We start from the raw sequence: 27,934 nt of genomic DNA, 5'->3' as shown, positions 1-27,934 counted from the left end.
GGTCGGTGCTGTGCTTAAACCCTTGCACCACCAGGGAGGCCCATGGGAAGGTTTTTAGATCTACTTAAGTTCTTTCTTCAAAGCATAGAATTTAAACGAAAAATAATCTTTATGAATATAAGAAATACAAAGCTTTATTGTGTGTGGACAACATATTCAATATCAGAGAATTCATCAGAGCATTTATTGTGTGTGGACATGTTCAATATCAGAAAATTCATTCATCAGAGAATTTATTGTGTGTGAACAACATGTTCAATATCAGAGAATTCATACTGTTGAAATATCTGATTAATGTAAGAAAAGTGGGAAGAGCTTAATTCCGTTCTAATTATATATTAGAGAATTCATTCTGCTGTAGTTTTATGACTACAAGAAAGTCATTAAAGCCTTTACTGTGGATGGATAACTTACTCAATATCAGATCATTAATATTGGTAATATAAAAAATATCCCAACCCTATAAATGTCAACATGGGAAAACCATTAGTGTCCATCAAAAACTTCCTTGAATTCCTCTACCTACTAAAGATAGAGCTTCCATATGATCCAGCAATTCCACTCCTAGGTATTTACCCAAAGGACACAGAAACATCAATTCCAAAGAGCACCTGCACCCCTGTGTTTATAGCAGCACAATTTACAATAGCTAAGCTTTGGAAACAACCCAAATGTCCAAAAATAGATGACTGGATCAAGAAGATGTGGTACATATACACCATGACATATTACTCAGCATTCAAAAAAGATAAACACATGCAATTTGCAGCAACATGGATGGCGCTGGAAGGGATCATGCTCAGCGAAATAAGCCAGAAAGAAAAAGAAAAACACCAGATGGTCTCACTCATAACAGGAATCTAGAAAACCTAAATAAGGGACCAGGAAAAAGAATAACTATAAGAAAGTAAAAAATCAAAATCAGCAAACAACTTTGAACCAGAGACACACTTTGGGGGGGGCAGGGAAAGGAGGGATTGGGGTCAAAATCAGGGGGTTGCAATTGTATGGGGAATATAAAAATAAAAAAATAAATTAAAAAAAAACTTCCTTGAAATCAGAGTGTTTATATTAGTAAGAAGCTCTTTGAATATAAGGAATGTGGGAAGAGATTTAGAAATAATTTGAGTCTTAGAGCCTTTAATTTATACTGATGTGACTGATTATGAATGTAAGGCATATTCGAAACCCTTTAGTCCAGGAAGGAACCTTAATATGCGAAAGAGAATTCATACTGATGAAAACCATATAAACATAAAATATGTGGAGAGACCTTAAGTAGTGGCTATCACATTACTCAGCTTCAGGGAATTTATGCAGGTGAGAAAATGAATAGAGGAAAGTGCTTCTATAAACCAGAAGATTTTAGTTTTCACAAAATAATTTTAGAGATTTTAGTTTTCATAAAATAATTCATTGTTGTAAGAACAAATTTAAGGAATGCAGGAAGGCTTTTAGGCAACAATTTTTTATTTCTTAGCATAAGAGAATTCATAATATAATTTAATGAAGGACGTCTTCATTTTTATACTTATAAAATATTATAATATCTATCTTGCAACAGATTGAAGAGTGTAGAAACTCTACTTGCTAATTTAAGCTTGTATCTCTCTAAAAGGCACAATATTATCAGGCAATTACAATGGTTACTTTGGAGAACATTTGCTATATACAAGATTGTGATATACATTAGAACAAAAAGGAAATTTTTAATGATCTGATTTATCAAATTTTCCTTTTATAGACTGCTTTGGTGTCAAGTCTAAGAACTGTTCTTTGCTTACCCTTAGATCATGAAAGTTCTACATTTTTTTGTAAAAGTCTTAGAGTTGTGTGTTTTACTTTTAATTTTTGAATAAATTTTAGAATAATATATTTCTTACTTTATTACACAGGGTAAAATTTCCAGTAATGTACTAGGTAAGAGAGGTGAGATCAAACATCTTGGCTGTGTTTACATTTAAGGTGAAATCATTTGATCCTTCACAAATATGTCAGCTCTTTTTCAAGACAAGGAAATTCTCTGTTTCTATATTTCTGAGCTTTTATTATAAATGGGGTATTGAGGGGCCTCCCCTGGTGGCACAGCGGTTGAGCGCTGGGCTGTGAGGCTGCCCGCAACCTCTGCAGCACCGGTTGGTTCCCCAGCAGCTGGCGAGGGTCCCACAAATAAATAAACAAACAAACAAACAAACAAACAAACAAATAAATAAATAAATAAATGGGGCATTGAATTTTGTCAGTGCTTTTATTTCTGCTTTGATTGAAATGATTAAGTGACTTCTTTAGCCTGTTTATATGGTGGATTACAATGACCCATTTTTGAATATTGAGCCACCTGTCCATATTTGGAATAAGCCTCATTTAGTCATGATGTATATGTCCTTTTACTTGTTGAAAAATTTGTTACTTATGTTTTATAAAGGATTTTTTTGTATCTGTGTTTGTGAGGAATGTTGTTCTGTAGTTTTCTCTCGCTCTTTTTTTGGGTATTGTTTTGGCTTTTGTGTCAGTCTGAATCTAACTTCATATCGTGAATTGTGAAGTGTTGCCACTACTTATATTTTCTGGGAGACTTTTGCAGTATTTCTGTTAATTATTCTTTATTTTTTTTTTTAATTTTTATAGAGGCATGTTTATTTATTTATGTATTTATTTATTTGCTTGTTTTGTTCATACATGCACTGGGTACAGTCAGAAGCGCGGGAGGGTGAGAGAATTCACCAGAGCCAGAGCAGGGAGCAGAACAGGCAGAAGGACCGAAGTACACTGCTGAGGGGAGCAGCGGGCCGCAGGAGAGGTCTGCGCGCCATGTGGGACCCTCCTCCGGTGGCCGGGGAGCAGCCGGGGATCGAACCGGTGCCGCAGAGGCCGCGGGCAGGTTCGCAAACCAGCGCTCAACCGCTGCGCCACCGGGGAGGCCCATTTCTGTTAATTATTCTTTAAATGCTTAGTGGAATTCCAATGAAATAATTTGAATTTGGAAATATATTTTTCAGAAGTTATTAAATAAGGAATTCAATTTCTTTTAAGAATTATGGAGCCGGCCTCTCCGGTAGCGCAGCGGTTGAGCGCTGGGTTGCGAAGCTGCCCGCAGCCTCTGCGGCGACGGTTCGATCCCCGGCTGCTCCCCGGCCACTGGAGGAGGGTCCCACATGGCGCGCAGACCTCTCCTGCCGCCCGCTGCTCCCCTCAGCAGTGTACTTTGGTCCTTCTGCCTGCTCTGCTCCCGCTCTGGCTCTGGTGAATTCTCTCACCCTCCTGCGCTTCTGACTGTACCCAGTGCATGTATAAACAAAACAAACAAAAACAAACAAACAAATAAATAAATAAAACATGCCTCTATTAAAAAAAAAAGAATTATGGAGCTATACAAACTATGGACTACATATTGGGGGAGTATGATAGCTTTTATTTTCAAGGTTGTTCCATTTCATTAAAATTGACAAATTTATTTGTGTAGAATTGTTTTCAATATTTTCTTAGGATCCCTTTGATATAAGCTGGATTTGCAGTGATAGTCCTTGTTTAATTCATATTATTGTTAATCTGTGGCTTTGCACTTATTTTTCATCAGCCTTGCTAGATCTATGTTAATTTTTTTTAAACACTTTTTTTTAAGATTTATTTATTTATTTATGCAAGCACTGGGTACAATCAGAAGCGCGGGAGGGTGAGAGAATTCACCAGAGCCAGAGAGGGGAGCAGAGCAGGCAGAAGGACTGAGGTACACTGCTTAGGGGAGCAGCGGGCGGCAGGAGAGGTCCTCGCGCCATACGGGACCCTCCTCCAGTGGCCAGGGAGCAGCTGGGGATAGAACCGGCGCCGCAGAGGCTGCTGGGCAGCTTCACAACCCAGTGCTCAACCGCTGCGCCACCGGGGAGGCCCGATCCATGTTAATTTTATTGAATTTTTTTCAAAGAGCCACCTCTGTTTCACTGATCTTCTCTCTCTCTCTCTCTTTTTTTTTTAATGTTGTCGGTTTCTATTCTTATTTCCTTACTTGAGGACATTCTAGGTTTATTTTGCTCTTTTATTTCTAGGTTATTGAGGTAGGGACTTAAGTTATTTATTTGATACTTATGCTATTTTCTAACACATGTAGTGTTATAAATTTTCCTTTACCTTTGTCCCAAGTATTTCATAGATTTTCATTTTCATCCAGTTCAATGTATTTTTTTAATTTCCCTTGAGACTTCCTCTTTGATTTATGGACCTATGGACACTTAGTTCCAAGTGTCCTTTATATTCTGTTATTGCTTTCTAATTTGATTCCTTTGTTTGCATCACTGTCAAAACATACTCTTTATGATTTCATGTCTTTTTTTTTTAAGATTTATTTTATTTATACAAGAACAGGGGTACAGGCCAAAGGTGCAGTAGGGTGAGCAGATTCACCAGAGACAGAGTGGGGAACAGAACAGGCAGACTGATGAAATACACTGCTGAGGGGAGCAGTGGGCGAGACAGGAGATGTCTGCTGGCCATGTGGGTTGCTCCGAGCCCAGCGGGATCGAACTAGCACTGCGGACAGCTTCACAGTGCTGAGCCCAACCGCCTGCGCTGCCAGGGAGGCCCCTGATTTCATGTCTTTTGAGCTTATTGAGATTTTGTGACACAGGGTATTATCTACTTTGTAATATGTTTCATGGACATTTGAAAAGAATATATATTTGGCTGTTGTTGGGTCAGTGTTCTAAAATATATCAGTCAGTTCCTTTTCGTTGATGGTGTTGCTGAGCTCTTGTGTATCCTTGCCAATTTCCTTTTCATTGTTCTATCAATGATTGAGAGAGGAATGCTGAAATCTCCAGTTGTAATTTTGGATTTGTCTAGTTCTCCTTTCAGTTCCACCAGGTTTTGTTTCTCATATTTTACATATCTATAATTTGATATAAAATATGTCATCTTTTATCCTTCTGGTTTTTGTTTCTGTTTTGTCTTCCCTACCTTTCTGAGGTTTACTAAACATATTTTAGAACCCCAAGTTTTAAAAGGTTGGTAAAGTGCACATAATGTGAACGTATCAGCTATTTTTAAATGTGAAGTTAAGTGGTGTTATATACATTCCTATTGTGAAACCAGTACCATCATCCATCCCAGAACTCTTCATTTTTCAAAATTAAAGCTCAATAACTATTAAACTAACTCCCTAGCCCTCTGACCATCTGTTCCTGCAATGAACATTCTACTGTCTGTCTCTTTGAATTTGACTACTCCAGGTACCTCAAATAAGTGGAGTCATACAGTACTTGCCTTTTTGTGAAAAACTCATTTCTCTTAGCATTATGTCTTCATGGTTGTCCCATGTTGTAGCATGTGACAAGATTTTCTTTTCTTTTTTTAAAGATATATTTATGCATACAAGAGCTGGGGTGCAGGCCAGGGGTGCAGGGAGTGAAAGGATTCACCAGAGACAGAGTGAGGACCATAACAGTCAGATCTACTGAAATACACTGTTGAGGGGAGCAGCAGATAAGACAGGAGAGGTCTGCTGTGCCCTGGGGATCTAAATCCTTGGCCAGGGATCTAAATCGTGCTGCAGTGGCTGCGGACAACTTCATAGTGCTGCGACTTAGCCCCTTGTGCCACCAGGAGGCCTCAAGATTTTCTTTCTTTTTATGTATATACCACATTTTTCTTTAGCCATTCATTTACAGATGGACATTTGGGTTGTTTCCCTATTTTAGATATTGTGAATAATGCTGCTATGAAATGGGTATAGAGTATCTGTTTAAGACCCTGTGTTCAGTTCTTTTGAGTATATAACCAGAAGTGAAATTACTGGGCCACATGCTAATTCTCTTTTTAATTTTTTGAGGAGCCACCTTACTATTTTCCATAGCAGCTGTACTGTTTTACATTCCTATTGACAGTACACAAGGGTTTTGTTTGCTCTACATTCTCAATGACTTTTTTTTTCATAGTAGCCATTATAATGGATGTGAGGCATTATCTCATTGTAATTTGGTTTTCTTTTTTTTTTTTTTTTAAATATAATTTTTCTCATCCTTGGGATTCTTTTTTTTTTTTAAGATTTATTTTTATTTATTTATACAAGCACTGGGTACAGTCAGAAGCGCGGGAGGGTGAGAGAATTCACCAGAGCCAGAGCGGGGAGCAGAGCAGGCAGAAGGACCAAAGTACACTGCTGAGGGGAGCAGCAGGCGGCAGGAGAGGTCTGCGCGCCATGTGGGACCCTCCTCCGGTGGTCGGGGAGCCGCCGGGGATCCAACTGGCGCTGCAGGGTCTGCGGGCAGCTTTGCAACCCAGCGCTCAACCTCTGTGCCACCGGGGAGGCCCTGTAATTTGGTTTTCATGTCACTGATTAGTGATGTTGAGGATCCTTCCATGTGCTTATTGGCCACTTGTAAGTCTTCTTTGGAGAAATATCTGTTTAATATTTTGCTCATTTTTTGAATCAACTTCATTGTTTCTTACTGTTGATTTTTAGGAGTTCTTAATGTATTCTGGATATTAATTCCTTATCAAGTATATGATTTGTCATAGTCTGTGGATTGCCTTTTTACTATGTTGATTGTATATATATATTTTTTAAAAGATTTATTTATTTATGCATACAAGACCTGGAGTACAGGCCAGAGGTGTGAAGGGGGGGTGGCAAGAGGATTCACCAGAGACAGAGTGGGGAACAGAACAGGCAGGTTGACCCAAGTACACTGCTGAGGGGAGCAGTGGGCGAGTCAGGAGACGTCTGCTGCACCATGCGGGTTGCTCCCTGGCTGGCTGGGGGATCAAACTTGTGCTGCAGAGGCTGTGGACAGCTTTATAGGTTGAATCTTAACCCCTTGTGCCACCATGGAAGGCCCTGTATATATTGTTTTTTACGAGCAATTTTAGGGCCTCCCTGGTGGCACAGCGGTTGAGTGCTGGGTTGCGAAGCTGCCCGCAGCCTCTGCAGCACCAGTTCGATCCCTGGCTGCTCCCTGGCCACTGGAGGAGGGTCCCGCATGGCGCACAGACCTCTCCTGCCGCCCGCTGTTCCCCTCAGCAGTGTACTTCATTCCTTCTGCCTGCTCTGCTCCCCGCTCTGGCTCTGGTGAATTCTCTCACCCTCCCGCGCTTCTGACTGTACCCAGTGCTTGTATAAATAAACAAACAAACAAACAAACAAACAAATAAATAAATCTTTAAAAAAAAGAGCAATTTTAGCTTCAGAGAAAAATTGGAAAGCACACAAATTTCCTATATACCCTCTGTCAATACTCTATAGGCTCCCCCATTATCAACATCCTCCAGCAGGTAGCACACTTGTTACAATTGGTAAACTTGCATTGACACATCATTGTCATCTAAAATTCATAGTTTACATTATGTTTAAGACTTAATATTTTACATTCTATGTGTTTGACAAGATATATAATCATATGTCTCCATCATAATGGTATGGAGAGTAGTTTCATTGTCCTAAAAATCCACTGTACTCTGCCTAGCCATCCATCCCTCTCCCAACAACCTCTGGCAACCAATGATTCTTTTATTGTGGCCATAGTTTTGCATTTTCTAGAAAGTTATAGTGTTGTAATCATATGTATGTTGCCTTTTCATGTTAGGTTCTTTCACGTAGTAATATGCATATAAGGTTTCCCATGTCTTGAGTTCATTTCTGTTTTTTTTAAAGATTTATTTATTTATGCATAAATAAATAAATACAAGAACTGGGGTACAGGCCAGAGGTATGGGGGTAAGAGAATTCATCAGAGACAGAGTGGGGAACAGAACAGGCAGATTGACTGAAATACACTGCTGAGGGGAGCAGCAGTCGAGGCAGGAGAGTTCTGCTGTGCCATGTGGGTAGCTTCCTGGCCAGGGATTGAACTCGTGCTGCAGTGGCTGTGGATAGCTTCATAGATTGCATCTTAACCCCTTGTGCCATCAGGAAGGCCCTTTTTAGTGTGAAATTATAATACATTGTCTGGATGTACCACAGTTTATTTTTCCATTCACCCATGGAGGGACATTTGGCAATTATTAATAAAGCTGATATAAATATTCTGTGCATATTTATGTGGACATAAGTTTTCAACTCCTTTGGATCAGTACCAAGAAGTACAATTGCTGGATCGTGAAGTAGAAGTATACTTAGTTTTATAAGAAACTACAAACTATCTTTCAAAGTGACTGTACCATTTTATATTCCTACCAGTAATATTTGAGATTACTGTGGTTTTGTATCCTGTCAGCATTTGGTATTGTCAGTATTTAGGTTTTGGGCATTCTAATAGATGTGCTACAGTATCTCATTTTTGTTTTAATTTGCATTTTCTGGATGATATATTTCCCTTATATGAACATCTCTTCATTTGTTTATTTGTCATCTGTATACTTCTTTGGTGAGTTATTTATTAACTCTGGCCCAATTTTTAATCTGGTGGCTGTTTCATTTTGTAGTTTAAAATTTTCTTTATATATTTCAGATAACAGTCCTTTAATCAGATTTATCTTTTGCAAATCGTTTCTCAGTCTGTTTCTTGTCTTCTCTATGCTTTGACGTCTTTCACAGAATAGAAAATTTTTAATTTTTTTTAGAGATTTATTTATTTATTTATTTATACAAGAACCAGGGTATAGGCCAGATCCACGGGTGAGAGTTTTCACCAGAGACAGAGCAGGGAACAGAACAGGCAGACTGATGACTTACATTGCTGAGGGGAGCAGCGGGCGAGATAGGAGAGGTTTGCTGCACCATGTGGGACCTCACTGGCCGGCCGGGATCAAACAGGCACTGCAGAGGCTGTGGACAGCTTCACAGCGCTGCGCTCAACCACCTGTGCCACCAGGGAGGCCCAGAAAATTTTTAATTTTAACAAAGTCAAGGTTATCAAATATCGCTTTTCTAGATCATATACTTGGTGTTGCATCTAAAAGTCATCACCATATACTTGGTCATCTATATTTTCCAAAATTCAAGGAATTTTATAGACTATGTTTTATAGAAATGCATTTTATATTTTTGTCTGTGTCCTATTTTGAATTCGTTTTTATGATGGTTGTAAAATTTATGTCTAGATTATATTTTTGTTTTGTCTGTGGCTGTTTTAAGTAGTTCCATCACTATTTGTTGAAAAGAGTGTCCTAGGGCCTCTCCGGTGGCGCAGCGGTTGAGCACTGGGTTGCGAAGCCGCCCGCAGCCTCTGCAGCGCCGGTTCGATCCCTGGCCACCAGGTGAGGGTCCCACATGTCGCACAGACCTCTCCTGCCACCCACTGCTCCCCTCAGCAGTGTATTTCTTCGGTCTGCCTGTTCTGTTCCCCACTCTGGCTCTGGTGAATTCTCTTACCGTCCCGCGCTTCTGACTGTACCCAGTGCTTGTATAAATAAAATAAATAAATCTTAAAAAAAAAAAGAAAAGTGTGTCTTTGGTATATTGTATCTTTTGCCCTTTGTCAAAGATCAGTTGACTATATTTATGGGGCTCTTCTTCTAGCAGGCTCTCTCTCTCTCTCTTTTTACACCAATACCACATTGTCTGTTAACTCTTGAAATTGGTTAGTGTCAGTCTTCCTTTGTCCCTCTCCTTCAACATTGCATTCATTATTCTAAATCTTTTTCCCTCCTCATAAACTTGAGAACCAGTATGTTGACATACACAAAATAATTTGCTAGAATTTTGACTGGGATTGCATTGAATCTGTAGATCAATTTGGCAGAAACTGATATCTTGATAATATCTTGATAAAACTGATATCTTGATAATTTTCATACCTAAGAATATGAGATACAGCTCCATTTATTTACTTGTTTTTTTAAAAAAGATTTATTTATTTATGCATACAAGAACTGGTGTATAGACTAAGGTGTGGGTGGTGGTGAGAGGATTTGCCAAAGAGAGTGGGAAGCAGAACAGGCAGATCCAGCGAAACACACTGCTGAGGGGAGCAGCAGGCGAAACAGGAGAGGTCTGCTGCACCATATCGGTTGCTCCTTGGCACACCAGGGATCGAACTCGTGCTGCAGTGGCTGGAGGTAGCTTGATAGCGCTATGTCTTTAACCCCTGCACCACCAGAGAGGCCCTATTAACTTCTTTTTTTGATTTATTTTATTAGAGTTGTGTAGTTTTCCATGTATATATATATATATATATATATATGTATGTATGTATGTATGTATATGTGTGTATATATAGGTTAGGTTATCTTGTTAGGTTTTGGGGTGCTAATGTAAGAAGTATTGTGTTTTTTATTTTAAATTTCACTTGTTAAATTTCTGGTACATGGGAAAGTGATTGACTTTCATTATCTTTGTACACTGCAATATTGTTATAATCATTTATCCAGTTCCAGAAGGTTTTATGTTGTTGTTTATTCTTTCAGGTATTCTTCATAGATGATCATGTCATCTCTGTTTTGTTTCTTCCATTCTGATGTACATACTTTTTATTTCCTTTTCTTATATTATTGCAGTAGTAGAATTTCCAGGACAGTTTTGAAAAGTAATCATGAGAGGAGAAATACTTACCTTGTATCTAATCTTATTGGGAAAGTTTTGAGTTTCTCACCATTAAGTATGAAGTCAGATATCAAATTGAGGAAGTCCCCTTCTATTCCTAATTTGTTGAGATTTTATCACCATGAATGTGTATTGGATTTTCTCAAATGCTTTTTCTGCATCTATTGATATGATCATGTGTATCCAGCTATTATTATAGAATTATTTCTCTCTTCATTTCTATCAATTTTTGCTTCACATCTTTTGTGGTCTGGTGGTGTTGGCTTAAATAAGTTGAGGCAAACAAAAGTAAGTGGGTTTATTAAAAAATCAAAACTAAGGACTTAAGCCTTGGATCAGCCTCCAGACAGTCCTGGGAAAGCGGCCTAAATTCTGAGCTCCTCAGTGAAGATCATGTACAGTTCACAGGGAGGGATCTTACAGGGAATATTTCAAGGATTTCTACAGAGATCTGGGTAGGGGTCCAGTTAATGTATTTATCTGATGTCATCTGTGCATAGAGGAAAACAAAGAGAGTTGCTAAAATTTACCCTATTTAGAGCCTTATATTCAAGGAACTGCAAATTTTAGCAATATTACATGTCTTTGAGTTGACATTCTTTGAAGTTACTAATTTGTCTGGAGGCAGCAGTTACTAAAACATTGCTTTTTCAAAAGACAGCATTTTACCTGCCTGGGCACAGCCTCTTCACAGGAACAGCCCATCTGTGTTCTGACTCTTAGTACCCTTTTGCTGGGACCAGGGCTGTGGCTAGGGCTAGTGAGGGGGTACCTACTTAATTGCTAGCTTTGGCTAACAGTGTATACATGTTTATTTTGTTACATCTTCTTGAGGAATTAAACTCTTATCAGTATATATCTTATAGCTTATTTTGTTTCTCATTTTTGCATTACTCTCTCCTTTTATGTTTATTAATTTTTGTATGAAAATATTTCCATTCCTTGCTTGCTTCTTTTTTTTTTTTAAAGATTTATTTATTTATGCATACAAGAGCTGGGGTATAGGCCAGAGGTGTGGGGGGTGGAAGGATTCATCAGAACAGAACAGGCAGATTGACTGAAGTACACTGCTAAGGGTAGTAGCGGGTGAGTCAGAGAGGTCTGCTGTGCCATGTCGGTTGCTCCCTGGCCGGCCAGGGGATCGAACTCGTGCTGCAGAGGCTGCTGAAGCTTTATAGGTTGCATCTTAACCCCTTGCACCAGGGAGCCCTCATTTCTTTTTTTAAAAAAAATCTATGTTATTTTCTTTGTGGTTACCATAGACATTACATTTACTATCTTAAAGCTATAGTGTTCTAATTTTGAGTTTTATACCAGCTTAACTTGTATAAATATATACAGAATGTTTAAAGTTTAAATGTATAATTCTCCCCCATTTAAAATAATATCCTTTAAGTCTAATGAAATACATCTTTATTTTTTTTAATTTTTAAAAGATTTTTAAAAAAATTTATACATATAAGAACTGGGGTACAGGCCAGAGATATGGGGGGGTGAGAGGATCCATCAAAGACAGAGTGGGGAATAGAACAGGCAGATTGACTGAAATACACTGCTGAGGGAAGCAGTGGGCAAGTCAGGAGAGGTCTGCTGCGCCATGTGGGTATCTCCCTGGCCAGGGATCGAACTCATGCTGCAGTGGCTGCCGATAGCTTCATAGGTTGCGTCTTAACCCCTTGCACTACCAGGGAGGCCCTGAAATATATCTTTAATAATAGAATTTCTGAGCATTCTGATCTATTTTCATATCTGAGATCAGTCCATGTAATGGGGAATATTTTTTAGGGTAACAACTGCTTCAGAAAGGAATTTGTCTTCATCAGATGTAAGAACTCTCAAGGAAAACTAAAAGGTGAAAAAGGTATTTATTGTGTGTGAAATGAGAACACAATATTTAAATTCCAGGTGGGAAGTTTGTGACAGTAACAGTAAAAATGGCAAAAGGCAAGGTTAATTTTTATGTTACCTGCCAATGTTGATGCTGGGATCCTCTCTCACTACTTTATAGCTTTGTCTTCAACCCACATGCTTTTTCAAAATCTGCACTCAAGTCTCATTTGACAAGGAAATGACTAATATGATTATCCTTTTCCCAAGATATTATATTCCAAGTTTTTCCCTTGAGGATAGTATTATGTAACCTTTAATTTTTGTATATTTTGATAATGAAGTCCTTACCTTACTGTTGTTTTGTGTTTCAATTTTAATACACTAGTGAAAGTTTATTCAGATGACATTTTAAGTTATTTTTTTAATTGGTTCTAAATATGAAGTTTAGAGGAATGTATTGGTTATTCTCAGTTTCTTCTAAGAATGTACCTTCATATTTAAATTTTTGTTATGGATGATTGTAAGATTCTCAGATATGTATGTTTAATATTGATTTTAGTATTCACATTATTTTAATTTCAATAAATAATTTCAATAAAAATAATGTGAAAGATGCAACATTTTATATGACAATAAAGTACAGATGAAATTTTCATGTAGGAATATTCAATGGACTCTAACTCTATTTGGAAATGCAACTTTTGGAGGTCAAGTTATAAGTTCATCAGTTAGATGATTATAACAAGCATTAAAGGGAAATGTCCCAAACATCATTTTTCTAAGATTTAATATATCAAATATTATGTTTGTCCTATAACATTGACATATAGCATATGTATCTGTAAAATTTCACATGTAAGTACCTGGTAATGTGTGCGAAATGAGAACACAATATTTTGTGTTAAAAATGAAACACAAACTATCCTAGAATATGGGGACTTAGTGATCAATGTGTGCCTTATTTTAAAACTCCATTATTCAGTTATGAATATGTAATAATAAAAATATGGATTGATACTTCATTTTAAATAAAAAGGTAAGATTATTTTGCTTTCTGTACCTTGATTTCTACCCAAATCCAATTGTAATAGCTTTGTAATAACAACTGAAGGAAAATATTGAATTACGTACTCTCAAATAATATTTGAAATGTCCTGGTCTTTGAAAAGATTTGAAATTGAAAATAATTGCGTTGAGTATATTGCAAATGAATATACACTATTCTGGAAATCAATGAATGTATCTAAAATCTATGGCATTAGCCACATGATGTCGCTGTATACCACAAAGTCCAGTCAATGATAACTTAAACCTAACAGAGGAAGCACCATTTTGTCACCGCCCTACAGAAGAAAAAACGGTAAGGAGAGAAATTACTGAGAATATGAAGTAAAAGCAGGAATTTGAAGTGAGGTGAGAGCTAGATCAAAGGTGTAGTGCTTTTGCGATGCTGTTTTCCAGGCGAGGAAGCAAGGGAGCTCTGCGTCTGCTGCTCTTATTTCTGCTCCTGCCAGCCTGGGGGGCGGGCAGCGGCCAGGTCCGCTACTCGGTCCCCGAGGAGGCCAAACACGGCACCTTCGTGGGCCGCATCGCCCAGGACCTGGGGCTGGAGCTGGCCGAGCTGGTGCCCCGCCTGTTCCGCCTGGCGTCCAAGGGCCGCGGGGACCTTCTGGAGGTAAACCTGCAGAATGGCATTCTGTTTGTGAATTCTCGGATCGACCGCGAGGAGCTGTGCGGGCGGAGCGCGGAGTGCAGCCTGCACCTGGAGGTGATCGTGGACAGGCCGCTGCAGGTGTTCCACGTGGAGGTGGAGGTGAGGGACATTAACGACAACCCGCCTGTCTTCAAAGGGAGAGAACAAAGGATATTTATTTCTGAATCCAGGCAGGTGAACTCTCGTTTTCCGATAGAGGGCGCTGCAGATGCAGACATAGGCACCAACGCTCTTCTAACCTACACCCTCAGCCCCAGTGATTATTTCTCTTTGGATGTACAGGCAAGTGATGAACTGAGTAAGTCACTTTCGCTTGAATTGAGGAAATCTTTGGATAGAGAAGAAATATCGGAACTTCATTTAACACTGACAGCCAGAGACGGAGGCAAACCAGAGCTAGAAGGTTCAGTTCAGCTGCTGATCACGGTGCTTGACGTTAATGACAACGCCCCATTGTTTTCCCAGGCGGTGTACAGAGTCCACCTGTTAGAGACTACAGCAAATGGAACCTTAGTGACCACGCTAAATGCCTCTGACGCTGACGATGATGCAAATGGCGAAATTGTCTTTTCCTTTGGCAGTGATGTTCCTCTTGGCATTAAAAAAATTTTTAAAATTGACTCCAGTTCAGGAGAAGTTACTCTAATTGGTAGGCTGGATTACGAAGAAACAAAATCCTACGAAATTCAGGTTAAAGCAGTTGATAAAGGAAGTCCTCCAATGTCAAGTCACTGCAAGGTTTTAGTGAAAGTACTGGATGTAAATGATAATGCTCCAGAGCTGGCGGTCACGTCGCTTTCTTTGCCTGTCAGGGAGGACGCTCCACTGGGCACAATCATCGCCCTGATCAGCGTGCATGACAGCGACTCCGGTGTCAACGGGCAGGTGACCTGCAGCCTGACGCCCCATGTCCCCTTCAGGCTGGTGTCCACCTTCAGGAACTACTATTCGCTGGTGCTGGACAGCGCCCTGGACCGCGAGAGCGTGCCGAGCTACGGGGTGGTGGTGACCGCGCGCGACGGGGGCTCGCCTCCGCTGTCGGCCACGGCCAGCGTGTGGGTGGAGGTGGCCGACGTGAACGACAACGCGCCCGCGTTCGCGCAGCCCGAGCACACGGTGTTCGTGAGGGAGAACAACGCGCCCGGCCGCCACATCTGCACGCTGTCGGCGCGCGACCCCGACGCGCAGGAGAACGCGCGGGTGTCCTACTCGCTGGTGGAGCGGCGGGTGGGCGAGCGCGCGCTGTCGAGCTACGTGTCGGTGCACGCGGAGAGCGGCCGGGTGTTCGCGCTGCAGCCGCTGGACCACGAGGAGCTGGAGCTGCTGCAGTTCCAGGTGAGCGCGCGCGACGCGGGCGTGCCGCCTCTGGGCAGCAACGTGACGCTGCAGGTGTTCGTGCTGGACGAGAACGACAACGCGCCCGCGCTGCTGCCGGGCGGCGCGGGCGAGCTGGTGCCGCGCTCGCTGGGCGCGGGCCACGTGGTGGCCAAGGTGCGCGCGGTGGACGCGGACTCGGGCTACAACGCGTGGCTGTCGTACGAGCTGCTGCAGCCGGCGGCGGCGGCGGCGGGCGGCGCGCGCGGCCCGTTCCGCGTGGGGCTGTACACGGGCGAGATCAGCACGACGCGCGCCCTGGACGAGGCGGACGCGCCGCGCCAGCGCCTGCTGGTGCTGGTGAAGGACCACGGCGAGCCGGCGCTCACGGCCACGGCCACGGTGCTGCTGTCGCTGGTGGAGAGCGGGCTGGCGCCCCGCGCGTCGTCGCGCGCGCCCGAGGGCGCGGCGGGCGCGCCGACGGCGCTGCTGGACGTGAACGTGTACCTGATCGTCGCCATCTGCGCCGTGTCCAGCCTGCTGGTGCTGACGCTGCTGCTGTACGTGGCGCTGCGCTGCGCGGCGCCGCCGGGCGAGGGCGAGGGCGCGGGCGCGGCCGGGAAGCCGGCGCTGGTGTGCGCCAGCGCGGTGGGGAGCTGGTCGTGCTCGCAGCAGCGGCGGCAGAGGGTGTGCTCCGGGGAGGGCCCGCCCAAGACCGACCTCATGGCCTTCAGCCCCAGCCTTCCTCCCGGTCTGAACGCGTTGGAAGAAAGTGAACATCCACAAACAAATTCGGACCTTTCCGGTAATGTAAGTCCAACTCTCAAGGCTTGGCTTTAATATTTTTAAATTTATCTAACAATGTTTTATATTCACTTTAAAAAAATGTTCCAAAATGTTTACTTTGAAGAATGTGAAACAAATCTTACCATTTAGTTAGATATTTATTCTTAGTCGCTGCCTGCATCTTGAGTAAAACATATCTCGCAAATATAGGGACAAATGGTTATTATCCTTTTAAAATGGTAGGATACTTTAAGAAAAAACACTGAAATATGAAATAGCCTTTTATTTAACCCAGGGTCTCAGTGTGATCAAATACAAAGATATTTTCGGGTTTATTAGTTATATCTCATAGTGAAATATCAAGCCTTGGGCACAAAATTGTATGCAGTTTCTCTTAAGTGTGGGAAATTTCAGAGTGGGTAGTAAAAAGAATTGTTCTAAGCAAATGTAATTTGAAATATTTTTATTGGGCGATATTTTAATTTTTCTGTTAAAACATGACCATTATCTCATTGTCATTATGGCCTGATGCCATTGACCTTGAGTTCTCCTAGAAGGCATATTGTGGCATGAATTTGTTATTTATGATCTTCTTAGAAAACACTTACTGAGCACCTTCCATTTACTCCATCCACAAATAGTCTGAAATATTTTTTACTGTACCCAATCTTTCCAATAACTTAGTGAAGTCCATACTTTGGCTCCAATTCATGGAGGAGGCTCACACAAAGTTCAGTGTTTATGTGGTTTTCTCCAAATCTCCCAAAGATACATACCCCAAACTTGCTAATAACTTTATTACCTTTCATTAAAATTTAAAGATCATTTACAATGAATAAATTTGTAAGGGCAAATTTTTAAAAAATCTGTTAAAAAGCTCAAAATTGGGCCTCCTGGTGGTGCAAGGGCTTAAGTTGCAGCACTATGAAGCTATCAGCAGCCACTGCAGCACAAGTTATAACCACTGTCAGGGAGCTGACCCACAAGGCACAGCAGACCTCTCCGGTCTTGCATGCTACTCTCCCCAGAAGTGTATTTCAGTCAGTCCACCTATTCTGTTCCCACTCTGTCTCTGGTGAATCCTCTTACCCACCACCCCCACCTCTGGCTTGTGCACTAGATCATCTGTGCAAAAAAAAAAAAAAAAAAAAAGAAAGAAAGAAAAAGAAAAAAAGAAAAAAATTAATATAATTTGGTAGCTCTATTTTCAGATTTAACTTGATACAGAGCTGTTGCTTAGAGCTTCATAAAACTTAGGTTGCAAACTTGTTTCTGTAACTTTTCAAGTGTTAATTATCACACCAGTCTTTTGGAAAGAGTCAGCAAAAATAATTTTAAAATCAGGTTGTCAGGAAAATTTCCCAGTTCCTCAAAAAGTAGATCAACTTTGCTGGATCATAAAATTGAGAAAGATACATTAAGGAAACACAAAGTAATTTCTTTTCCCTATCCACATTTTCATGTACCAAGAGCTACATTTGTTAATGATATTAAATTCCAGGCTTACGATTTCTTCTAGAGACACTCAGTATTTACTTATGCGTTCATTCCATAGGCACAAGTTGAGAGTCTACTACAGATAGTCCCTGAATTGGGGTGGTTTGATTTATGGCTTTTTAATTTTACAGTGGTACAAAATTTACAAATTCAGTAGAAGCCATATTTTGAGTTGTGAGTTTTGATTTTTTCCTGGGCTAACCACACCCAGGAAAAAACCATACCCATATGATGCTCTCTCCTGATGGAGGTCATGAAATCAGGAGGGTAAACAAATATATTCTACAGCCTCTTAATTTCAGTACAGTATTCAATAAATTACATGAGATATTGAATACTTTGTTATAAAATCGGCTTTGTGTTAGATGATTTGGACTAACTCTAGGCAAATGTGACTGTTCTCAGCATAATTAAGGTATGCTAGACTAAGCTATGCTTTTCAGTAGAATAGGTATATTTATTGAATGCACTTTCTAATTACACTTTCTAATTAGGGTGGGTTTATCATGATGTGATCTCATCATAAAATCTAGAAAGACTGTATATACTCAGCTCTGTTGTAGAACCTAGGGAGGCAGAAATGGTGATACAAGATACAGGTAAGGTACCTGCCTTCTAGGTAACCACATTTACACACATTTAAAATAACAACTAGGTTATGCAAAAGCTTGGATTTGGTGTAATAGTCATTTTCAGCTTTCTGTGTCTAACCAATGTGTTTATAAAGGAGGATCTCATTCTATTTGTGACTTTTTAAAAATAGGCAATAAGATCTGGCTGTTATTATCAAGCTTTCTGGAAGCAAAACAAATGAAGGCTTTCTCTTTTTATGCAAAAAGTACTCAGAAAAGTAGTGTAACTCTCATTGCCTCAGCTAAAGAAAAATATAAGCAAGATTATGCAAAGTGCCCTGAAAAGGGAAATTAAAATGATCAAACAGTTGGGAGGAACAGAGGAAACCATGTTTTAAGACTAAATTGAAAAAAAAAAACCCACCCATAAGTAGTATGTAAAAACCGAACCTATATTTTCTTCTATCAAGCCAGAAAAACTATATTAAAGGCTGATATTGGAGGCTAGAATGACACAACTTGTTTCTCTAAGCATTAATATAGGTCGGAAAACCAATTACTTAGTAGTGCTTCACCGAGAGGTTTACAATATGATTACTAATGGAAATAAACATCATTTGAAGTCTACCAAATGACTTGGTAAAACACACATTTTTATCTTTTTTTTTCTCTTTTAAGTAATTTAAAGTCTACCTTTTAAACTAGGCCTGAACTCTTCCTGTAAGCCACCTTAGGTGATTTCTGAAAATGGTTTGCTACTCACTAGACCTGGAAATCCCTACAAAGTCATGCAAATCAAGAGGTTCAAATCTTTGAGTTCGTTTTAGGAATATTCTTTTTTTTTTAAGATTTATTTATTTATACATACAAGTAATGGGGTTCAGGCCAGAGGTGGGGAGGTGAGAGGATTCACCAGAGACAGAGTGGAGAACAGAACATGCCAACTGGGGGCCTCCCTGGTGGCACAAAGGGTTAAGTACCACACTATGAAGCCACAGCCACTTGCAGCATGAGTTCAATCCCCTGGTCGGCCAGGGAGCAACCCCACATGGCACAGCAGACCTCTCCTGACTCGCCCGCTGCTCCCCTCAGCAGTGTACTTTGGTCAATCTGCCTGTTCTGTTCCCCACTCTGTCTCTGGTGAAACCTCTCACCTCCTGCATCTCTGGCCTGTACCCCAGCTCTTGTATGCATAAGTAAATAAATCTTAAAAAAAAAAAGAAACAGGCAGACTGACTGAAATACACTACTGAGGGGAGCAGCAGGCAAGTCAGGAGAGGTCTGCTGCACCATGTGGGTAGCTCCCTGGCCAGCTGGGAATCAAACTCTTGCTGCAGAGGTTGCATATAGCTTCATAGTGCTGTGCTTAACCCCTTGGGCCACCAGGGAGGCCCGTTAAGAACACTTTTGACACTACCAGGCCATGAAGGGTATGCATATCTGAAAGACCATGAAGTATTTGATGTCACTCTATAGAAGCAGTCACTCTACAGAAGCAGTGTGTGCCATTCTGTCGTTACACTGGTGGAGTTGGTAGGTGTGCCCAGGCCAAAAAGTGCAGCTGAATGCAGGGTCGGCAGCCCAAAAAGAGTGCTGAGTTTTTACTGTACATGCTTAAAAATGCAGAGTGTAATGCTGAACTTAAGCATTTAGATGTAGGTTCTCTGGTCACTGAGCTCATCCAGGTGAACAAAGCCCCCAAGGTGCGTCTCAGAACTTACAGAGCTCATGGTTGGATTAACCCCTAGGTGAGCTTCATCTGCCACATGGAGATGATCCTTATTGAAAAAGAGCAGATTGGGGGCCAGGGAGCTAATCCTCATGGAACAGCAGACCTCTCCTGTCTTGCCTGCTGCTCCTCTAAGCAGTGTATTTCAGTAGATCTGTCTATTCTGCTCCCTACTCTGTCTCTGATGAATCCTCTCACCCCCTCCCCACACTTCTCACCCGCTACCCCATCTCTCATATGCATAGATAAATAAAAGTAAATCTAAAAAAAAGAAAAAGAGCAGATTGTTCTTAAACCATAAGAGGAGGTTGCACAGAAGACAAAGATATCCCAGAAGAAACTGAAGAAACAAAAACTTATGGTGTGGGAATAGTTCAACATAAAATTCGTGGAAGTAAAAGTGAAAAAGAAAAATCTGGCCTAAAGACATTCAGGCATGTCTTCACATAATGACACTGGGGTTACTGTCAGAAACAAAATTTAGATTGATGCACTAGGGATCTAAGAACAACTAATTAATTGTGATCTTACTACCAGATTATGATCATTTTTATGTAAATGGATTTATTTTTTGTTAATGTTAATTATCCACTAAAATTAATAGGTTCATACCTTGTATATCTGAAAAAAAAAACTAGGCAAAGTCATTGCACTTGTACATATGAGAATAATGATGTTATTCTCATTTTTAATGGAGGCTTGGATTTTCAAGCACCCCCATATAAACAAAAATTATTGATTTCAGTAAGCTCTTGGTAAAAAACATTTTTATCTTTTAATTATTCAATTTTAGTTTTGTGGATATGATCTTAGTGATTATAATTTTATTTTCAAGTTATCTTGATATAATAATACCAATGTAGTGTCATTTGTAGAGAAATATTCTTGCATTGCCTGAAATTAATGGGAAAACACGAGAAGACTGTTTTCTTGAAATGTTCCTTCTTTTTCAGAAAACTTCCTATCAGGATTAGAATTATAATTCTATTTCCTGGTATAATAATAAATAGGTGGGCCTCCCGGGTGGCGCAGCGGGTTGAACATAGTGCTGTGAAGCTGTCTGCAGCCTCTGCAGTGCGGGTTTGATTCCCTGGCCAGGAAGATTCCTACATGGCGCAGCAGACCTCTCCTGTCATGCCCGCTGCTCCCTCAACAGTGCTTTCTGTCAGTCTGCCTGTTCTGCTCCCCACTCTATCTCTGGTGAGTCCTCTCACCCTCCCATGCCTCTTACCTGTACCCCAACTATTGTATAAATAAAAAAAGAAAAGAAAATAATAAATAGGTAGGAACATATTACTTGAATAAGAAATAATTGGGTTTTTTTTGGTAACCACTATTTCTGTTCTCCTTGTGAGAACACTAGAGGGTTTCAAGTCCCTATTATTTTAAGCCCCCAAGAATGTGGCAATTTGTCACAACAACTTTAGGAAACAAATATAGTGTCCATTGCTAAAATTAAACTCATTGCACTTGTAAAACCAATCTGTCAGTTCCCTAAAATTTATGTGTCTGAGCATTCATTCTTGCAAAAATCTTCATTCTGGTCTTTCACAATACCACAACTAAGCCCCAAATGGTAAAAAGAACAAACATATATATAAAAAAAACCCAAGGTAGATTGAATACTAGGCAAAAAATGAGATGCTGAAAACATGTTTACTTCAGCTTATTATTTTTGTCTCCTACCTTTTACATAGAAGAAAAAGAGGTAGCAATCCAAGAATCAAGTGATCTAATCTGCTTAATGGTCAGATGCCTTAGTAAAAATGTCAACAATAATGTTCTGTTGGTTGTACATTACCTGTTGTGATGCTTTCCTTCTAAAATAAATTCTGTTCACATTAGCAGATTAGCTTAATGGCCATGTGACCCCAAATGACTCTGTTCCTGCACATTGACTATTTCTGTTTCCCCTCTAACATACACACAATTTTCTTTCTGGTTCCTGTAAAGTCCTGTGTGGTGTGGGAGAATGTCTGGGACAGTCTTCTCCATGTGTTGGCTCAGCATCCCAGACCGCTTTTTTATGTATACAGGAACTGGGGTGTAGGCCAGAGGTGCAAGGGTGAGAGGATTCACCAGAGACAGAGTGGGGAACAGAACAGGCAGATCTACTGAAATACACTGCTGAGGGGAGCAGCTGGCGAGACAGAAGAGGTCTGCAGCACCATGTGGGTAGCTCCCTGGCCAGGATAGAACTCAGGCAACAGTGACTGGCAATAACTTGATAGCGCTGAGACTTTAAACCCTGTGGCACCTGGGGGGCCCAGATCGCTTTGATCTTATGACTTCTCAATGTCAACCTGTGCTTCCAAAATTGCTACAACAGGAAAAGGTAGCAGAAGAGAGGCTTGTACTCACAATTACATGCTACTGCTTGAAAGTGTCACATTGGTCCAAGAAAATTACGCAGCTATGCGACCTCAGAGTAACAAGGAAGTGAAAACCTCTAGTGTTTCCAGAAGGAGGAGAACAGATATATAGATTGTGGCTACAAATAAACATTGATTTCTCACTCTCACCTGTTTACCTTCCTGACTGACAGCAAGCCTAAAGGTGGCTTGAGTGATGCATTTCTTTACTAATACTTGTTCTATCAGAAAATAGGAAAAATTCCAATAGTTCCGGAAAAATCTAGCAATGGAATATATGAATATATTTTCAAATGACTAAAATGATCCTCTGCTCCTAGGTGCTTTACTTGAAGAAATGATTTAAAAAGAGGTAATATATCCAAAAGAATTAAAAGCAGGGCCTCAGAGAAATATTTTTACACCATGTTCATAGCAGCACTATTCACAATAGCCAAGAAGTGAAAGCAACCCAAATGTCTACAGACAGATGGAAAAATGGATAAACAAATGTGACATAAAGTACATTATGATATTAATCAGCCTCAAAAAGGAGGGAAATCCAGTCACATATTACAACATGTTTGAAGACTGAGGACATTGGCCAAGGTGAAACAAGCCACTCATAAAAAAGGAAATCTTGTAAGATTCCACTTAAATGAGTTAGCAAAAATGCTCAAATTCATAATAACAAAGTAGAATGGTCAGGGTAGGTGGTGTGGTGGTAGAAAATGTGTTTGTCTAAGGGATGCAAGCTTTCATATATGCAAGATGAAGTCTGAGATCTGCTTCACAACACAATATCCTTAGCACTAAGCTGTGCCCTTAAATGGTTGAATTGGTAAATTTTAAAATGAATTTTGAATGCGTTAAAAGAAAAATTATGTTTCAGAGTTTAAAATCGGCATTTTTCCAGCATGAAAACTGTTAGTAAACTTAGATCTTGGCTAGTTTTAAATCTACAGAATAACGAATCCAGCCTACATTTCGGCCACATGATGTCGCTGTCCACCACAGAGTTATCTCCAGGAAGAAAAATACCCAGATCCGCATTGTCACTCGAGAAGCTGAACGATAAAGAGAAGCGGCTGGACTTAAGCAGAGAACAATATCTAAAATTTGGAAAACGCGATTTTCTAATTTGATCAATTCACCGAGGATTGGTAATGGTGTCTTCTATGAGAAGGGAACGGGAGGTGGGGCGCCTGCTGCTCTCCCTTCTGCTCCTCGCAGCCTGGGAGGCTGGGAGCGGCCAGGTCCGCTACTCGGTCCCCGAGGAGGCCAAACACGGCACCTTCGTGGGCCGCATCGCCCAGGACCTGGGGCTGGAGCTGGCCGAGCTGGTGCCCCGCCTGTTCCGCCTGGCGTCCAAGGGCCGCGGGGACCTTCTGGAGGTAAACCTGCAGAATGGCATTCTGTTTGTGAATTCTCGGATCGACCGCGAGGAGCTGTGCGGGCGGAGCGCGGAGTGCAGCCTGCACCTGGAGGTGATCGTGGACAGGCCGCTGCAGGTGTTCCACGTGGAGGTGGAGGTGAGGGACATTAACGACAACGCGCCGGTCTTTCCGCTGGCAATAAAGACTATCCAGTTTCATGAATCGAGGCTGCTTGACTCGCGTTTTCCTCTAGAGGGAGCATCTGATGCGGATATCGGAGTAAATGCTCTTCTCTCCTACAAGCTGAGCACCAGTGACTTTTTCTTTCTAGATATACAGACAAATGAGGAATTAAGTGAATCTTTGTCTCTCGTGCTGAAGAAATCTCTGGACAGAGAGGAAACTTCTCAGGTTAATTTGTTATTGGTGGCTACTGATGGGGGCAAACCTGAGCTTACTGGCACCGTTCAGTTGCTTATTAAGGTACTAGATGTGAATGACAACGAACCCACTTTTGACCAATCAATTTACAAAGTACAGTTGATGGAGAATATTGCAAACGGAACATTAGTGGTTAAAGTAAATGCTTCTGATGCAGATGAAGGATCAAACAGCGAGATTGTGTATTCATTTAGTAGTGATGTGCCCTCTACTATACAGAACAAGTTCAAAATAGATTCCAGCTCAGGGGAAATCAGAACTAAAGGAAACTTAGATTATGAAGAAACGAAATACTACGAGATTCAAGTCATTGCATATGACAAAGGAGCTCCGTCAATGTCTGGGCATTGCAAAATTTCAGTAAAACTTGTGGACATCAATGATAACACACCAGAAATCTCAATAACATCTCTCTCACTTCCCATCCGAGAGGACGCTCCTTTGGGCACAGTCATCGCCCTGATCAGCGTGCATGACCGAGACTCCGGTGTCAACGGGAAGGTGACCTGCAGCCTGACGCCCCATGTCCCCTTCAAGCTGGTGTCCACCTTCAGGAACTACTATTCGCTGGTGCTGGACAGCGCCCTGGACCGCGAGAGCGTGCCGAGCTACGGGGTGGTGGTGACCGCGCGCGACGGGGGCTCGCCTCCGCTGTCGGCCACGGCCAGCGTGTGGGTGGAGGTGGCCGACGTGAACGACAACGCGCCCGCGTTCGCGCAGCCCGAGCACACGGTGTTCGTGAGGGAGAACAACGCGCCCGGCCGCCACATCTGCACGCTGTCGGCGCGCGACCCCGACGCGCAGGAGAACGCGCGGGTGTCCTACTCGCTGGTGGAGCGGCGGGTGGGCGAGCGCGCGCTGTCGAGCTACGTGTCGGTGCACGCGGAGAGCGGCCGGGTGTTCGCGCTGCAGCCGCTGGACCACGAGGAGCTGGAGCTGCTGCAGTTCCAGGTGAGCGCGCGCGACGCGGGCGTGCCGCCTCTGGGCAGCAACGTGACGCTGCAGGTGTTCGTGCTGGACGAGAACGACAACGCGCCCGCGCTGCTGCCGGGCGGCGCGGGCGAGCTGGTGCCGCGCTCGCTGGGCGCGGGCCACGTGGTGGCCAAGGTGCGCGCGGTGGACGCGGACTCGGGCTACAACGCGTGGCTGTCGTACGAGCTGCTGCAGCCGGCGGCGGCGGCGGCGGGCGGCGCGCGCGGCCCGTTCCGCGTGGGGCTGTACACGGGCGAGATCAGCACGACGCGCGCCCTGGACGAGGCGGACGCGCCGCGCCAGCGCCTGCTGGTGCTGGTGAAGGACCACGGCGAGCCGGCGCTCACGGCCACGGCCACGGTGCTGCTGTCGCTGGTGGAGAGCGGGCTGGCGCCCCGCGCGTCGTCGCGCGCGCCCGAGGGCGCGGCGGGCGCGCCGACGGCGCTGCTGGACGTGAACGTGTACCTGATCGTCGCCATCTGCGCCGTGTCCAGCCTGCTGGTGCTGACGCTGCTGCTGTACGTGGCGCTGCGCTGCGCGGCGCCGCCGGGCGAGGGCGAGGGCGCGGGCGCGGCCGGGAAGCCGGCGCTGGTGTGCGCCAGCGCGGTGGGGAGCTGGTCGTGCTCGCAGCAGCGGCGGCAGAGGGTGTGCTCCGGGGAGGGCCCGCCCAAGACCGACCTCATGGCCTTCAGCCCCAGCCTTCCTCAAGGTCCAGGCTCCAAGGAAGAAAGGCAACAACCCAGAGAATCAGAACACGTGGCAGAGGTGAGCCTTTTCATTTTTTAAAAAAATATTTATTTGATACATAGAAGAACTGGGGTACACGCCAGAGGTGCGGGAGGATGGGAGGATTCAACAGAGACAGAGTGGGGAGCATAACAGGCAGACTCACTGAAATACACTGCTGAGGGGCGCAGCTGGGTGAGACAGGAGAGATCTGCTGCACTATGGGTGGCTCCCTGCCAGGGGATTGAACTTGAATAGCTTCACAGTGTTGTGCTTAACCTCTTGAGCCACGAGTGATGCCCCAGCCTTTTCATTTTTTCCTCCAAATTCTAGAATTGTTCTTTTTCAGTTAACATATATTATATAATGATTCCCAGTCACAGATCTATGTTGTCCTCTTGTGCAATATAGTTTATAAATTAGAGATCAATTTCTTTCATTCAGAGCATTTAATTTTTAAAATTTTCCCTTTTTTGCCTTTTCTATTTTCCGTAATTAAATCCCTCCATCAGAATATACTTGAAAGGACTGAAAACCACATCCATAAAAGTTGAAAACTTAACAATACCTGTAAATATTTTTCTCAAATTTGAAAAAATCACATTTGAAAAAAAAATTGAAGAATATGGTTATATAATGCCTATCTCCAGTTTACACCATCCATATATTGGAATAAGAGTGTTATATATCTGAACTTTTTAAAAAGATTTATTGTTATTTATTTATGCATACAAGAACTAGGATGTAGGCAGAGGTGGGGTGGTGGTAAGAGGATTCACCAGAGACAGTGGGGAGCAGAACAGGTGGATCTACTGAAAAACACTGCTGAGGGGAGCAGTGGGTGAGACAGGAGAGGTCTGCTGTGTCAGATGTGGTTTAGCTCTCTTATCTGGAATGGAACTCATGCTGCAGTGGCTAGTGATAGCTTGATTGAGCTGAAACTTTAACCCTTGTGCTATCACACCAGGGAGGCCCCCTACCTGCACTTATTTTAAAGTATTTTTTAGCATCGAAAAAATTCATTTGGTTATCTGTTTATGTAAGTGTCAATAAGTTAGTGTTTCTTTTCCTTGCCCTTGAAAGCGCCCTAAATGGATATGTTAATGCCAGCACTTCCAAAAGTATCTGTCCTACTAGATTATTTCTACACATGACATCATTTAAGAATAAATGCTAATGTTGGCTATCATTTGTTTGTATAATAACCTGTTTTAAAAAAGATTTATTTATTCATGCATACAAGAACCAGGGTATAGGCCAGAGGGGTGTGTGTGTGAGAGAGAGGATTCACCAGAGACAGAGTGGGGAGCAGAACTGGCAGATTGATTGAAATACACTGCTGAGGGGACCAGGGGGTGAGACAGGAGAGGTCTGCTGTGCCATATGGGTCAGCTCCTTGGCCAGGCATCGAACTCATGCTGCAGGGGCTGCAGATAACTTCATAGTGCTGAGACTTAACCCCTTGCACCACCAGGGATGCCCAATAATCTGTTGTTTTGAATAAATATTTCATACTTGCAATATCCTTGTTTTAAGTCACCATAGAGTTCAATACAAAGAGCACCCTCTCAATTTTAATTTAAAAACCTTAACATTAAAAAAATAAATCACACTATTGGGTGACTAGGTGGGGAACTTCTTCATACAAGTGGAGAGTGCTCTATCCAGTCTCATATTATCCAGTTGCTCAGTCATACTTCCAGCATCAGTGTCACTGGGCTAATGTGCCTAGGCCTCCCACTGTGCAGAGACTCACCATATTTCTCTGACACCACATGCAATGCCTGAGAATCCTCTTCTATGACCGTAAAAGCTCACTCCGTTTCACCTGACAACTTTCATATTTCTAGTGAAATTGGAGTTTTTGCAAAAGGCAAAGATTGTATTGGATGGCTTCAATTTTATTGGAAAGTCTTGTGTTACTTAATTAAAACCATAAACTTGACAAATGTTACACTTGGAAAGGAAAATTTTGTTTCAACCAAAGGAAGAGGTCTTGGGGTGATATTGCTGTCTAAAACTGTCTGGCTATTTGGTGCTTAAGTTATTTGATGTTTTCCCCAAATGTAGGAAGATATTGATGAATCAGAGAAATAGCTTCCACTAATTGATCTTCATCTGAAATCTGCTTTTAAAGGGATTGAGGCAGTTGGTG

The 27,934-nt window shown here is 42.2% G+C and overlaps 2 protein-coding genes across 2 annotated transcripts; both read left to right on the top strand.

The window, feature by feature from the left end:
- The first annotated feature begins 13,584 nt into the window (after positions 1 to 13,584).
- On the top strand, positions 13,585 to 16,169 carry LOC119243380 (protocadherin alpha-1-like). The gene has a single exon (XM_037509133.2). It carries the CDS (start codon positions 13,749 to 13,751, stop codon positions 16,167 to 16,169), a length of 2,421 nt encoding a protein of 806 aa, XP_037365030.1. The 5' UTR covers positions 13,585 to 13,748.
- Positions 16,170 to 23,411: 7,242 nt separating this feature from the next.
- LOC119243378 (protocadherin alpha-2-like) lies at positions 23,412 to 25,839 on the top strand. The gene has a single exon (XM_037509132.2). It carries the CDS (start codon positions 23,431 to 23,433, stop codon positions 25,837 to 25,839), a length of 2,409 nt encoding a protein of 802 aa, XP_037365029.1. The 5' UTR covers positions 23,412 to 23,430.
- The last annotated feature ends 2,095 nt before the right edge of the window (positions 25,840 to 27,934 follow it).

Source organism: Talpa occidentalis, unplaced genomic scaffold, assembly GCF_014898055.3.
Source record: "Talpa occidentalis isolate TD23 unplaced genomic scaffold, MPIMG_talOcc4v2.1 talOcc4.13, whole genome shotgun sequence".
NCBI lineage: Eukaryota > Metazoa > Chordata > Mammalia > Eulipotyphla > Talpidae > Talpa > Talpa occidentalis.
The sequence above is the reverse complement of the archived record's forward strand: the minus strand, read 5'-3'. Positions and strand labels throughout refer to the sequence as shown.